Source organism: Corvus hawaiiensis, chromosome 16 (genome assembly GCF_020740725.1).
Source record: "Corvus hawaiiensis isolate bCorHaw1 chromosome 16, bCorHaw1.pri.cur, whole genome shotgun sequence".
Classification (NCBI taxonomy): domain Eukaryota; kingdom Metazoa; phylum Chordata; class Aves; order Passeriformes; family Corvidae; genus Corvus; species Corvus hawaiiensis.
In genome coordinates, this window is record NC_063228.1 from 6,333,153 (window position 1) to 6,348,294 (window position 15,142).

At 53.6% G+C, this 15,142-nt stretch overlaps 1 protein-coding gene across 3 annotated transcripts in view; it reads right to left on the reverse strand.

Moving 5' to 3' along the window:
* Window positions 1-1,180: 1,180 nt before the first annotated feature.
* MAP2K3 (mitogen-activated protein kinase kinase 3) overlaps window positions 1,181-15,142 on the reverse strand; it is a 31,049-nt gene continuing 17,087 nt past the window's right edge. For all 3 annotated transcript variants that reach the window (XM_048320986.1, XM_048320987.1, XM_048320985.1), the window contains exons 2-13: window positions 14,922-14,954; window positions 14,476-14,545; window positions 12,621-12,669; window positions 9,654-9,767; window positions 9,055-9,174; window positions 8,791-8,907; window positions 8,596-8,647; window positions 7,670-7,797; window positions 7,003-7,080; window positions 5,083-5,222; window positions 4,344-4,389; window positions 1,181-3,903 (exon numbers count right to left, since the gene is read on the reverse strand). In XM_048320986.1, the coding sequence (XP_048176943.1) occupies window positions 3,820-3,903; window positions 4,344-4,389; window positions 5,083-5,222; window positions 7,003-7,080; window positions 7,670-7,797; window positions 8,596-8,647; window positions 8,791-8,907; window positions 9,055-9,174; window positions 9,654-9,767; window positions 12,621-12,669; window positions 14,476-14,545; window positions 14,922-14,954 (1,031 nt within the window). In that variant the 3' untranslated portion in view covers window positions 1,181-3,819. The remainder of the gene's footprint in view (window positions 3,904-4,343; window positions 4,390-5,082; window positions 5,223-7,002; window positions 7,081-7,669; window positions 7,798-8,595; window positions 8,648-8,790; window positions 8,908-9,054; window positions 9,175-9,653; window positions 9,768-12,620; window positions 12,670-14,475; window positions 14,546-14,921; window positions 14,955-15,142) is intronic.

Sequence of the window (15,142 nt, forward strand, 5' to 3'; positions counted from 1 at the left end):
CTCATCCCGCCGGGTCCCGGTGGATGTTCATGCCCCGCGGGGTCCCGGCTCATCCCGCGGGATCCCGGTGGATGTTCATGCCCCGCGGGGTCCCGGCTCATCCCGCGGGATCCCGGTGGATGTTCATGCCCCGCGGGGTCCCGGCTCATCCCGCCGGGTCCCGGTGGATGTTCATGCCCCGCGGGGTCCCGGCTCATCCCGCGGGATCCCGGTGGATGTTCATGCCCCGCGGGGTCCCGGCTCATCCCGCCGGGTCCCGGTGGATGTTCATGCCCCGCGGGGTCCCGGCTCATCCCGCCGGGTCCCGGTGGATGTTCATGCCCCGCGGGGTCCCGGCTCATCCCGCGGGATCCCGGTGGATGTTCATGCCCCGCGGGGTCCCGGCTCATCCCGCGGGATCCCGGTGGATGTTCATGCCCCGCGGGGTCCCCGGCTCATCCCGCCGGGTCCCGGTGGATGTTCATGCCCCGCGGGGTCCCGGCTCATCCCGCCGGGTCCCGGTGGATGTTCATGCCCCGCGGGGTCCCGGCTCATCTCGCCGGGTCCCGGTGGATGTTCATGCCCCGCGGGGTCCCGGCTCATCCCGCCGGGTCCCGGTGGATGTTCATGCCCCGCGGGGTCCCGGCTCATCCCGCCGGGTCCCGGTGGATGTTCATGCCCCGCGGGGTCCCGGCTCATCCGCGGGATCCCGGTGGATGTTCATGCCCCGCGGGGTCCCGGCTCATCCCGCCGGGTCCCGGCGCCGGGCGCTGCCTCCCCCTCGCGGCCATGGGCAGCGGGTGCTGCCCCGGGACCCCCTGTCCCAGAAACCCACACCCCCACCCTGCTGCCCGGCCGTAAGAGCAGCAGAACCCTGCGTAGCCCCGGGCAGCGCTCCGGGGCTCCCACTCCTGGGATGCTGCTTTGGGGTTCCCGGGTGGCACCAGCCCCAGACTGGGATCAGCATCACTCCACAAGAGGAGAAAGTACAGAGGTAGCAGGATCCCGCCCCAGGCTGCTGGCCCCCCAGTTCCAGGGGAGCTGCTACAGGGATCCCATGTCAAGGGTCAGAGCTTGTACACTCCCCAAATCCAGAGCAGCATCACTCCACACTATAAGGAGAAAGCAGGGTACCACTCCAAGCTGCTGCCCCAAACAGCCCCGAGCTGATGCTCAAACAGGAACAAGAGGAGACAAGCAGTGAGTTTGAGGGTGAATTTTATTGGAAACAAGGACAGGGGTTGAGGGGTACAGACCATTCCCAAAACTACAAGGGGAGAGGGGCTTCCTCACCCAGCTTAAAGCCAGGCTGGTTCTCCCCAAGGAACTGCCACTGCAGAGGGAACCAGATGGGACAGGGAAGCAGGGAGGTGAAAAGGGACATGGGATGTGCACAGGTAAGATCTGTGTTGAATGAAGCAGAGCACATGGCACAGGGAGGTGTGGTGTGTTTGCCTCCTCAGGAAAGCCTCTACACATCTACAGGGGCCCAAGCCCATCCCAGAGCCATCACCCCTGCATTTGAAAGGGCAGATGGTCCCTTTTCCCAAAATAAAGAAATCAGGACTTTCTCCAGGAGAAATGCAGAAAAAAATAAAAAGCATGCAAAAACAGATTTTAAAAAATGAACACCATTCCCCAAAGCACCAAAAAAAGGGTGAGATAAAGGAAGGGGAAAAGGGGTTGAAACAAAGAAAGAAGGGAAAAGAAACCAAAAGCTCAACTCAAAACAAAAATAATCCAAAGTAACCAACTATGAAAAAAAAATACAGTTGTACATCGCAGCAGCAAAGCTGGCAAACCAAGCAGGTACAGGTGAGTGTCGGGTGGTTTGCAGAACAGGATGAGGGAGACATGGAGAACATCAATCACTTCCTTATTTTCCATCCAGAGTTGGGCTGGGGGATCAGGGTCGAACTAAAGCTGAACAGGGTTTGTACAGCTTCACCTGGGCTGGTTCTCTCAGGGTTTGTCAACTTGGGAAGGGGGATCAGAGGGATGGCACAGGGAAAAGCACGGCTGTGTGATGTCCCAAGGACTGAAAACCATTTGCCCCACAGCAGCTTTCCCAGGAGCAGCTCATGGGGGTAGATGGTGTGGAGCACCCCAGTTCCCAGGCAGGGGGTGCCCAGCACCACATCAAACCCTGGACTGCAGGAGGTGGGATAATGCATTAGGGGACATCATTCTTCATTGAGGGGAACCCTGCACACTGGAAATTGACCCTGAAATCCAGACCTCCAGGGTATGAATTTCAGGAATAACATTTTTTAAAGATTCAGTTAAAAAATAGATGCATTTCTTTAAAAAAGAGAAAAAAAAAAGTTATTTTAGGCCAGAGTGTTTTCTAGTGACCCCTTTCCCCACCTGCCTAAATTTAGCCAGAACAACATTATTCCACCAGATCTGCTGGCCACATAGACATCCACACATTCAGCATTGATTTAAAAATATATAATATATATAGAGCACACATAGACACACACAAATATATATTAGAAAAGAAAAAAAAAATCTTTCGGAAAAACTCAATTATTTAAAAAAAAAAAAAAAAAAAAAAAACAAAACAAAACCAAAATCCACAGCCGGTGCGTTTATCCATGATCATGTACAGTAGAAGCCAGAAACCCCTCCTGCTCCCCTGGCTCCTCGGGCTGGGAGCATGGGGAAACACATCAGGTTTTCACAGTGGATTTGTCAGCAGAGAAGGAACTGCTCCTCCCTCCTCCCACACAGAAGGGCTTTAATTTATAGCGAGTTAGATTAAACCTAGGAAACATGTTACAAAGTCCATTATATATAGACATCAAATGTACAACTGCCGGCAGCCCCGGGCCAGTCACTGGAGTTTGGCTCTCGCTGGCACCCGCAGGGATTGGGGACAGTTTGGGACACGAGGGGTGCGAGTTCAGCCTCCGGAACGAGCAGGTGTCACAGTGCGAGGTCTTACATCAGCTCCAGGTTGGAAAGCAGATGGAGCAGCGTCCTCTCCAGGAGCCAGGGAAGCTGGAGGCAGCCAGGGCTGCGGAAGGCGATGCCCGGAGCAGGGATGTGTCCTCCCAGCCCACGGCTGGAGGGAGGAGAGGCAGCATGGGGGACCTGCTGTCTCTCCCTCACCTTGTGCCCATGAGGGAAGGGATGGATGCTGGATGAAGTCCATGGGCAGGCGTGGGGACAGTGTGGGCTGTAGCTTGTGTCACAGTGGGCTTGTGGAAAAATGCCTTTTTTCCCCCCCAAGGCAGCAGCATTGATTGAGGGAGAGGGATGCCTGGCCTGGTGCTACCTCAAAGGGTCCTTAAGGTGTCGAGCCAGGCATTAAAACAGCCTCTGGTGCGAACAGCAGCCCAGGGGGCCCCACAAGCCCCTAAAGCTGCATGGGCTCCTGGGGGCAGAGAGCCAGGTACAAAGGGAAGGCAAGCGAGACCAGACTCCGAGGAAGGGGCTTTGTGCAGGCAGGAGAGGAGTGGGAGAAGCACAGCAGCACTGATTCTGTCTTCCCCAGGCAGCAAAGAAACAACCCCCTGCGCTGTGCAGCAGGTACTGGGGAGGGGAGGTGGCCTCTGGCACCCTCTGCCCGCTCAGATATCGTGGGCATGGTCTTCTCCTGGGACCTCCTAAGCCTTCAGAGTCCGTGGCTTAACTGGAAAGGTGTTGGCTTCAAAAGGCTCCTCCTGGGGGATTTTTTTCTCTGGGCAAAGAGATTTCAAGGCCAAATGGGGCCAGAGATGCCCCCAGGCCGGGGAGGTGCAATTTGTGCAAACCACCGTGAACTCGAGTCCTCGGTCGCTCTCCTGCGGGGAAGCCGGGATGCAGGGACTGCAGGAAGCTGGGAGCTGGGAGTTAGGAGTCTTCCCCGAGGATCTCTGTCACGAAGGAGGCCATGTCAGTCTCTTTGGTGTCGTGCAAGGTAAAGAAAGGGTGTTCCTGCCAATGAGACCAAAGACAATGTCAGCTGACATCTGAGGAAGGACAAGGCCAAGCACAGACCCCAGGGGATGCCACACAGCTGGGGGTGGACACCAACCTCCTCCCCAGGCTCCCATGGACACCATTCTTCAGCTAAAAAGATGAACTTTGGCATTTTTTGGTTCAGCCCCAGTGGGACACCCCACCTTAGTAGCTGTACTACCATCCTTCAAGGTCCAAACTCTCCAAGAGCAGACAGGACAGAGGGAGAAAACACCTGGAAACCCTGACCTTAACACCCGTGAAATCAACACACCCTTCCTCCACCTCAGACACACTACACCCATCCTGCTCCGTGCCTGAAAAATCACCCACATGTTGTCCCATTTTCCTGCTGGACCACTGATTTGAGTTTCAAAATTGGGAATAAAGACCAGCAGAAATATCTCTGCACTTACCATAAGTTCTAAATAGTTCATTCGCTCAGCTGGGTTCTTCCTTAAGCTGGAATGGGGAAAAAAAAATGGGAGAGAACGGCTGTAGGATCTTTTTCTTTTGCTGTACATGGTCTGTCATAGGGGATCTCCCCTTCCCAACCAACATTAAATGCTCCTCTTCCCTCCTTGGCTGAGCAGGTTTGAAACACCAGCAAAGCAGCCAGGCAAGTAACTGGAAAGGACAACTCAGTGTTTTGCCACAAACAGCACAAGCCAAGCAGCTCTGCAGTCTGCCCCACACAGACCAGAACAGCTGGGGAGGACAGGAGATGGTTTCCCAGCACCTGCAGGGTGAGTTTGCCTCTGCCTGGCAGCTTCAAGCAGCACCCAGGGAGCAGAGGACACCGCAGGGAGAGCAACTTCCCACAAAACCACAAAGCAGCTTTCACCCAGAGGCTGCCAGGGGTGCTTTCTGGTTTCACTGCCACTTTGCCAGAAAACACCAACATTTCAGCAGCAGTGACAGGAAAAGGGGAAGAGAAACCTCTGCACCTTCCAACCAGCCTGGGTGAGTCAGGCCGAGAGCAAAACCAGTTTGGGCAGCGCTTCCTGCCATGCTGAGCACCAGGTACAGCAAGGAGGGGAGAAATGGGCTCCCAAAGGACAGCAAACCCAGCCCCACAGTTCACTCCAACCCCTACAGATCAGGGCTCCTCCTCAGCCAGGCTGGGAGAGCCAGCAGTCCCTGCTGCAGCCTCACCACTGCGCTGTGAAGTCCACGAACTCCTTGGAGAAGCGCTCGGGCGGCAGCTGGGGCGAGGGCTCCTCCACCACCTGCTTGAGCTGCTGGAAGGGCGTCCCCCAGGACTCGTATGGGAAGCGGAGAATGGCCAGTTCAATCTGGGGAGGGAGGCAGGGCAACGTGAGACACACACCAAGCACAAACCCACGATGTTCAGCCAGCTCAGATTCAAAGGAAAACCCTCTTTCCTTACAAACCATTTTCAATTTGGGTCATACCACTTTTTTTTTTTTTTTTTTTTTTTTTTTAAAACACAAAGACCCAGAGGCCAAAAATACTTCCTTTTGAGGCTGGTTCAGCATATTAATGCATTTACAGGAAGTCACAAAAGATATGTAAAATGGGATTATTTAAAAAGATAATAACAGCGCACAGTTTCTGCACTGGCTTCCAAAGTGCTCTGTTGGCCCTAAGGCAGCCTCTGGGCCTTGGGCTGGCAACTGCATGAGCTAAACACACAAAAAATCCACAAACACAAGAAAAATTAAGTGCTAGAACATCATTTTGCCAAAACCACCTAAATTACTGGGTTCTTCCTACAAGTCACCTCTGCTCCATCCCTCATTTAAGCAGGAAAAAGTCTGTCACAGCTCTTAGGCAGTCTCCTCATGCCAAGGATCAGTTCCTGTCTCAAAATGGGCAACAGAACCTCCACACCTGCCTAGTAGGGTGGGATGGGAGGAATAAAAACCCTGAAAGGGCAGAGTGGGGACAGAGCCCAGTGTCCCTCCCTGACTCTGGCTCTGGTCAGGGGAGCTCAGTTCCTGCTGCTGGAAAACTGAATGAAGCCACCAGCCCAGGAAGGCCTGGAACAGCCCTGCAACTCAATGGCCCAAAAACTGTCTGGTCTGAAATCAATCCAACCCCTTCATAAAGAAAACAAAACAAAACAGAACAGGAAGCCAGCCCAGGAGGAAGACACGAGAGGGAACCAAACATTCCGGGGCTCCATTCAGCTGCAGGCTGGCCAGCTTTCAGTAAGGTCCTCTCTCCCTTCCAGCTTTGGAAAGGCTTGGATATTCCATCACTCAGACTCTCCCATCCCACAGCTTCCTGCAGCTCAGAGCTGATGACATTTCCAGTCAGCCAGCCAAGCTCTGCACTGGCATGGGGACACCAGGGAGAGGGGCTTGGGTTTGGCACAGTGGATGAGACCACGCTGGAGAAGAGGGAATATTTGCCCAGACAGCGCACACGAATGCAGGGATGCAGCCCCCAAAACACAGGCTACAGCTAAGAGGGCACAGGAAAAATTCCTGAAAATAATCTACCCTCAGAGAGACAGTCTCCTGGAAAGCAGGAGCCGTGTTTTCCAGCAGCATCCCTTGGAGCCAACAGCTGGGATTTCCTTTGTCCTCTGGCGCCAGAGGATCTCAGCTGCTCTCTGCAAGATCAGTTTCTTGCAGGAGGCAGATAAACCATCGCGAGCAGCTGCGATGTTGGAACTGAAAGTATTTCCCCTTCCTGTTGGCTGCTCTGAGCTACCCCACAGGCAGGATTTGCTGCAAACCACACACAGTAGCTCTCACTGCAGCAGGACTGGAATCCCCTGCAAGGCTCTGCTGACATGGGGGGTGAAGCAGGAAGGCTGAGACCCAGCTGCAGCAAACCCTGCTCCACTGACCACCCCTCAGCCAGCACACAGGGAACTGCAGAGCAATTAAAAGCCAGACTCTTGGATACTCGTCATCCTGATATTGTCCACTGGGAGCCTGAATTCCCTGGGTAATTAACCTCATCATGCCCTGAGCTGTCATGCTCAAATTGAGTCCAGCTTGATGGGCACCCACCCAGCTCACAGCAAGGGTACAGCCCCACCAGCCCAAACCCCATCCCAACCCCAGGGCTGCAGATACAGATCCTAGCCCTTGGCATTACCATTGTGATCCCAAGGCTCCAGACATCTGACTTCACATTGTAGCCCTTCTGGTTCAGCTCAGGGTTTATTCTTTCTGGCTGTAACAGCAAAATGGGAGATGTTACCACTCCTGTTTTCCCAGCGCAAACCCCACAAATACCTGGCTCCAAAAGCCAGGCTGGATGGATTCCCCTGGCTCATGTCCCTAGGGAGGCAGGGTCTGAGGTTAAATCTAGAACTGATGAAAGCCACATCTTGCTCCACACAACTCACATCAATTCCCCTCTTTGCAGGAGAGTGAGACTTGCACGATCCCTGCCTCAGGAGCACACGCTTCCCACATGGATGCCACAGATGGCAAAGGGAAATTCATACTGACTTGAGGATGAAATGAAAGGACCCTGCCAAGAAAAGCCTCAGCACTTTCTATCCAACAAGAAGCAGTGCCACAACCAGCACCAGCCAGTTTTGTATCCTTCTGCAAATGGAAGGGGAGAGAAAGAGTTGCTGTGGGATTAACACACAGAGCTGGGCTTACAGGGAGTGTGATCCCACCCTTGGAGGCTCTGCTGAGTCAGGGAGACCAGAGCACTCTCGAGTGGCTTTTATCTCAGGGTGGAGGCAGAACAGACTGATTTCTAAGCAGCAGCCTCTTAGAAGCACAGGGCTGCACAGGGTTGCACTTACAGCCATGTAGGGTTTGCAGCCAGCATCCATGGTCTTGGCAACAGAGTCCACCAAGTAGCCACTGATCCCAAAGTCACACATCTTCACATGTCCCTCCTTGTTGATCAGCACATTGGAAGGTTTCACATCTAAGAGGAAATACAAGAGGGCAAACTGGGCATTTGCAGGGGTATTGAAGAGTCTGATACAAGACAGGCAATTCCCTGCAGGCCTGGGAGGGACCAGGCAGGCCCCAACACAAGGGAAGGGAGACAAAACCCCACCAGTTTTATTTCAATAAAAATTGTTTGCAGGTAAATTACAGCCATGTCCTTCAGGGAGAACAAGTCCCCTCTCCAACCAGAAGGTAAAAAGGTTGAAATAAAATGCTGAGGAGTTAATCCCCAGCTCCCCAGGAGAGATTTATGTGCCCAGCATAGCCTTAAAAGCAGAACTCTACCAAATCTTCAGGACAGTTTGTCTCATGCACATCACGATCTGTCCACAACTACACAAGAGACTACACCAGGATGGAGAGCAGGACCTGGGTGTTACAATTCCCAGCTGTGATTTTTTAAGGAGTCCTTCAGCCCTCACTTTGCTAAAACTACCCAGCCAGGAGGATTTGGGGATTTTATCTCCAAGAGCTGCCTTCAAGGCACTTCTGTACTCCAAGAGGGACAGAGATGCTCATAAGATACAGGTAGTGAGGAATTCTGTTGTTACTTTCAACCCTTCATCTGGAAAGGAGGAAGAGAACAACATCCTGCAAGAAGGGATGCAGCTCAGGAACAAGCATCTAGATCTGTTCACCACAGTCCTAAGCACCAGCAGACACCACTTTAGGCACCCCAGAGGGACACACCACACCTGGGAAGGAGTCCTCCCCTAGCTTATATCAAGGTTAGATCTTGAGCCACACTCCACTAACCCCTTCCAGCATTTACCTCTATGGATTACAGACAGTTTACTGTGCAGGTGCTCCAGAGCTCGTACAATCTGGGGACAAACAGAGTGAAAAAGTGCCCATCAGTCACATGCAGCAGCAGCCTCTCACTGCAAACACACCACAGGCCTCAGGAGAGGCCTCCAACAGGCTCAGGGGATGCACAAACCCATGTAAGAACCCAAGAGCCACTCACAGACACAGCCATTTTCCCCAAAATATCTTCAGGGATGGTTTTCTTCTTCTCCAGTACTTTCTTGTAGAATTTATCTAGGGAGGTGTCCATGAGTTCCATGCAGATCCACACATCACCCTGTGGATGGAGAGAAAGCAGCTGAGAGGGAATTCCCTGGAAACCCATGGGAGCTAAAGAGCTGGGCTGAAGAACACAGAGGTGTTTGGGGACAGTTTGGTGCCTCCAGCGCAATCCCAAGGCCCCAGGTGCCCACCAGGTCAGTACCTCACGGAAGAGGGCTCCGTAGAAGGTGACTGTGTAGAAGCAGTCAACTGTCCTCATGGAGATGTCCAGGTCCATCAACAACCTCTTCTGCTCCTGCGTGTTCACAGTGGCTCGAATCCTCTGAGACAAACATGAAAGAAAAAGGTTTGGTGTAGGTGGGGTAACACCATCATCCCCCAGCCTGACTCAGGACCTGCAGTTCTGGGGCCAGGGCAAGCGCTTCATCCTTATTTTGCAGCCAGCAGCACGCAGGAGGAGACGCCCAGACTGCCTCTGCCAGGCAGAACCTTAACAAATGCCAGACTCTTGGCACACTCTGCAGCGAATGCAGGGCCAGGCCAGCAGCCTGGACAGGCACTCTGACATCCCAGCCTTGCGCTGCAGGCACCAATCCTGGATTTCCAAGCCTGTTATCAATCCCACCGTGCCCAGCCAGTATCAGCGCAGACCCTTCACCAGTCAAGCCACACCAGGAACGCCAGAGGCTGCCAAACCCAGATAAGCCCATCCCCACTTTGCCACAACCAGTGGAGCTCAGCAGTTCCTCTGCTGCCTTGGAGCTGCCCACCCTGATCCCCACCCTGCTCAGGTGTCCTCACCTTCACGGCCATGATGGTGCCGCTCTGCGCGTGCCGGACCTTCTCCACCACGCCATAGGCCCCACGGCCCAGCTCCGAAATGGCCACCAAGTCATCAGCTTCCACCTCGAAGTTCTTTAGGGAGAGAGGACAAAACTACATCAGGGACAAGCGCATTTATCAACAAGGACATCAGCAACACTTTCAGCTCACTCTGCAGAGCATTTCAAACAATGGTACCTACAGGACTCCAGAGGCACCACACTTGGAGAAGATGGGGGTATTTTTGGCTCTGTTGAATCACAGTCCAAACCCTCTCACCCCACACTCACCAGGGCTCATTTAATTCCCCCTCTGCAGCTGGAGGTCAAGACTTTCATCCTTTAAGCCCAGGGAACGTTGCCACTAAAAAGGGCACCAAAGGTTGGTGCCTCTCTGCCTGCTGGGGATTACCCACACAAGGGTATTTCTGCAGTTGCTGCACTACTTGCAGGATTTTAACAGCTCCTGTGCCAACACAGGCAGCAGTCAGGAGCCTCTAGCACAGCTCCAAACCCCTGTGTGCAGCCAGGGATCCCTCACCTCTTCCCACATCCCAAAAATCATCAGTCACAAATACACCTGTGAGTGTCTAGTAACACCTGTGCAAAGCCTCTCTCTGAGGGGATGCATACAGCAACTCCATTTCTAATTATCAGCAAGTTCAAACAAGTTTTACCTGCTTTCAATACTTTCTCCTACCACCAAAAAGCTGCCAGCAAGGTAGAACCTGAGTTCACACCAAGAAAACAACTATGTAAGTATTGCTTCAAGCTGGGACAAAACCATGGCCAGTGCTCACCCCAGCGAGTGCCTGACACAGCAGGGAGCCAGCGAGCTCCTGCACAACCCACAAACAAGTTTCCCTAAAGACATATTCCCCTGTAATTGCTGGCTCTGTTGGGCAGGGCACGAACCAAGTGAGACACAGACTATTTTTGGATGCTGCATTCATCACTCCTAATAAGTCACAGGCCTCCTTTTAGCCAGGCTTTATCCAGCCTCTAGTTTTCCTCCGGTCTCAGGGAACGAAAATAATACCAGGATGCCAAACTGCCCCAGTGGCCACAAAAGCAGCGAGGGTGGGAAACAAGCACAGCACAGCTCCGGATACGGTGCCTGCAAGCTACGCCCTGAGCGGGGAGAGCGGAAACAGCCTCTGGCGTGGAGGAGCCAGGCTGGGAGATGTGGCTGCCAGGCCAGCACTGTCCCCTCCGCACTGGCCACAGCACGGGCAGCAGCCACCAGCTCTGCCGGACCTTCCCGCCAGCCCCAGCTCCTCTGGTTCCAGCCAGATGTGGCTGCTGATTCCAGCCAGATGTGGCAGGCAGGGAGCGAGGGAGAGCTGTGCCTGAGCTCAGCGCTGAGCCATGCTCTGCCCAGCACAGGAAGGTGCCGGCCCTTTCCTGGGCAGGACGTGGATCCTGAAATGAGGAGAGCAGGGCTGAGGGGACATGTCCAACCTCCCGCCTGCAGCAGCTGGCAGAGGAGCAGTGCAGGCTCGCGGGGGCCTCCAGGAAGGATCTGGTGGTGCTTTTCGGACACGTGTTCTGCAGTTGTTCCAGGTTATTGTGTTTTTCCTTTCCTGGCATTTGCCCTTAGGCTTCCCCAGAAGCTGGTGGTTCCCAGCACACTCCAGGAACCAGCACTGCCCTGCCCAGCAACGAGAGGTGATGGATGCACCCATGGAGCCAGCCATTTCCCTCCCAGGACAATGGGATGCACAGCATGGCCTGTGCAGATCCCATGGACCCGAGGTCACCACCCACCCCCATTCCTAAAGCTGGACTTCTGCCCAAGTCCTCTTCTCTATCATGTCACTCTAAAATACCCAGACCAGACTCTTCCTGCAACCACTGGAGCAGGCAAGGAAGTTACTCTAGAGAGTTTTCCCTAAGCTGCAGCACTGTCCCCTCACACACACCATGACCAGGCTGTCACAAAGAGCATCCCTCTCAAGAGTTCTTGCTACACACAGGCCCAGAAAACAGCACAGGCAGCAGGACTGCTCCCTGGACCCAGCCAAAGCTTCCACTCCTCTCCCCTAATCCTTGCACTGAGGCCAAAGGACCCAGATCCCATCAGCCAAGCCACCTCCCAGCCTGGAAGGGTCTAGATATAGGGCTAATCCAATGCAGGGTATTTTTAGCTCGTTTGCAAACAGCTTCTGCAGCTCCAAGAGAGCCCATAACAAGAGAATGAAATAAAAGAGAGACAGTGGCTATTTCTAGCAGTGTTTTTCATCAGGTCACTAGGAAAGACTTTGGAGAACCAGAGAGAAGCTTTGGGCCCAGCTTCTCCTGGGCCTCAGGCAGCAACAGACCTGTGGGTAGGTAGGATAAAGGGACTTTGTTTGGGGCAGTCTGTGAGCTTGGTGCAGCCACCCTGGTTTAGGACAGATGGGCTGGGTCATCAGAGAATGGTTTAGATTGGAAGGGACCTTAAAAATCATCCAGTTCCAACCCCCTGCCATGGGCAGGGACAAATTCCACTATCCCAGGTCACTCCAAGCCATGTTCAACCTGGCCTTGGACACTTCCAGGATGGGGCAGCCACAGCTTCTCTCCATCCATTCAGACCAAGGTGGCTGGTGGGGCTCTCAAGAGACCACTGTAATCATCCACTATGGACAGAACTGCCCACATGGTCTTTGATGGCACCCACCTGCCTCCTGCAGGCAGGAGAGCCCAGCCAGCAAAGAGCACAGGCATCTTACAGGTGAGGTGACACATTCAGCTCCCCAGCAGTCACTGATCTAAATACACATGGACACCCCACTGCTCCACAGGGAGAAGGTCCTGCTGTGGGACGTCCCATCCCTGCAAAGTTGCATCCCGTGAGGCTGCACTCCTGATCTGACAAGTTGCAAGGCACAATCCACAGAGCTCTCCATGCCCAGGGAAAACAAAACGGGAAGCAAGCAAAAAGAAAAATCCCACTGACACGTACTTTATCTCCAATGGTAATGAACGCCCTGGAGTCCAAGTTCCTCGGGGGCCTGCAAGAAAAGAGACAGAATCAGGAGAAAGCCCAACTTCGTTCACCCTCTTGGCCAGAGCCAGGTTTCACATTCCTTTGAGCACTTTCAGCCACTGCTTTCCCCCGCTGTGCCTCGTCGTGGGTTCCAACCAGCCCCCTCCAAACACCCACAAATGCTTTAAATCGTGCCAGTAACACCTCACCCCACACCCACAAGGCACAGTGAGAACCCTGGGGAGTCAGCCAGGTGAGACATGCACCAAACCACCCGGCTATGAAACCATTCCTGCTCGGGAGAGGAGCCCGAGGAGCCGAGAGTGACGGGATGAGACGTTTCTGTGGCACAGCAGCTCAGCTGTCATGTTTTGACAGGCAGGTGTTGTAACAGCACAGCCACACAGCCCAAAATGCACGCGAGGGAACAACAGGTAATTCCTCCCCTGTGAGTCACTTGTGTACACTCTGCTGCCTGTTCCAGGCAGGCAGAGCAGGCAGCACTTCAGTGTCACCCCTCTGCACAACACCAGGCAGGCAAAAGTTATCTTCTATGGCTTTTTTCCTCATTGCTGCCCACTTCCCATTATGGGCAGCACGGTACTTTTAGAGCCATCATGAGAGTTCTGCCCCTGCCCCTCGTGCCTCACTTCTGGGCTCTCCCCATCCCCTGGGAGCTTCTAAGAGCGGAGATTGCCCAACTGGCTTAGTCTCAATTCCCATCAGAGCAGCCTCCAGCTTCAAGGAAGTACTTTGGGCTCTGAGCAAAAGCCTTGCACTGCGCAAATATTTGCACTGCAGCTTAAAAAGCAGGGAGAAAAGGAGCTGTGGACAGCTTGCACCAGCCTCTGGGCATGCAAAGCCCTGTAGACTCCAGCATGAGGCCTTCTCCAGGGGAAATTCAAACTCTGGCAGGAGCAGAGACGAATGTGCCCATGGGGGAAGGAGGTGGCTGTCACACGCAGGGCAGGGCTGTGCAAGGCTTGCACAGCATCAGTGGGGGAGTTCCTCTGCCTCCCCCTTTCCTGGGGTTTTCAGCAGCAATATTTCTCTTTTGGGGATTTCACTGCTCTCCTGGAGCTGGGAGAGTTCTCTAGAACAGGTTTGTGGAGCAAACAAGGTTCAGCAGTGGCGATGCAGCCCGAAGTGTTTTGGAAGAGCACCATGGAAGTGGAATTTTAGCCATCTGCTCTTTGTCAAACCAAGCACTGCTACCCTGGGCTCTCCCCCATGGCATAACAAGCATCAGCAGCTTGAAGCAAACAGGGCAGGGAGAAATTCCAGTGCCCTGAGATACTGCTGGGCACTGGCCCCGGCAGCAAACAGCACAACAGTGCAAAATGTCTGTGTCCTCCTTGTAGCAGGGTAAGGAGCTGCAAGCAACTCAAACTAATCCTGATACTCAGGTCATGTAAAGCACTCCCCAACCTTTGTGCCTCTGGCCTCTGTCGTGGTCCACCTATCATCACCTCTTCTCTTCCTCTCCACTAAAGTTCTTCTCCTCTTCTTCCCTCAGGCAGATTCGCTCTCTCTACCACATCTTTGCCCTTTGGCATCAGCAGAGCTGTGGCAGAAAGACTAAGGAGAGCTTCCCAGAGGATTCTGAGTCTTTGCCTTTAGGACATTTCAAATCAAACAGGCACCTCCCAGAGAGACACACACTGTGCACGTGTCTGCACACACATGTGCAATTCCTTCTCATTACCCACAAGCCACAGCTTACAAGAAAAGAATAACTATGATGATTTTGGGAGGTCTTCACAGGCCATTCCTCTCGAGGAAGTGCCAAATCCAGCTCTGGAGAACCTCTTTAAGCAGCAGAGATACTTACGTTGTGTTGGCAGCGGGTGGTTTGATGGGGATACATGTTATCCTCAGATCCCGTTTCTTCTTGCCTTTCACTGGAAGAGAAGATGCTCACATGAGCAAATGGATTGTTGCTTTTTTCCTTCAAGCATCCTCTTCCCAGCAGCCACTAGGCAGGGAATGCAGGGCTTGGACCCCTCACCATGGTCAGCAAAATGCCAAGAAGGTCACAGTGACCACTTGCCCAGAACTTCAGGCAAGAGTCAGAAGCACAGGTGGGTCTCAATGTCACTGTAAAGCATTTCTCTGTAGAAATAGCCAAGGGTGCACTAACAGACCGTTTTCCAGGTCTTGCAGCCAAGCACTGTACCCTAAAAATGCTATTTACCCTTCATGGCCATTAACAGTCCCCTCTCTTTGGGATTTAAACCCTTTCTGGGGTTAAAGCTGCAATTTCTGCTGGGCACTTACCTGGTTTGTGTGGCTCCAAGGATCCTTTGGAATCTGAAAGAGAGAAACGAGACACCAGCTCAGCCTTCATGCTGCAGGCAAAACATATAGCAGCCCTGTATCCCTCATGGCTCATGGACCCAGGAGAGCTCCAGGAGAGGGAGGCAGCTGGGCTTTGGGAGTGCAGCCAAGCCTGGCCCCATCCCTGTTTCTCCAGCCACAAGAGGTCCCCATGCCATTAG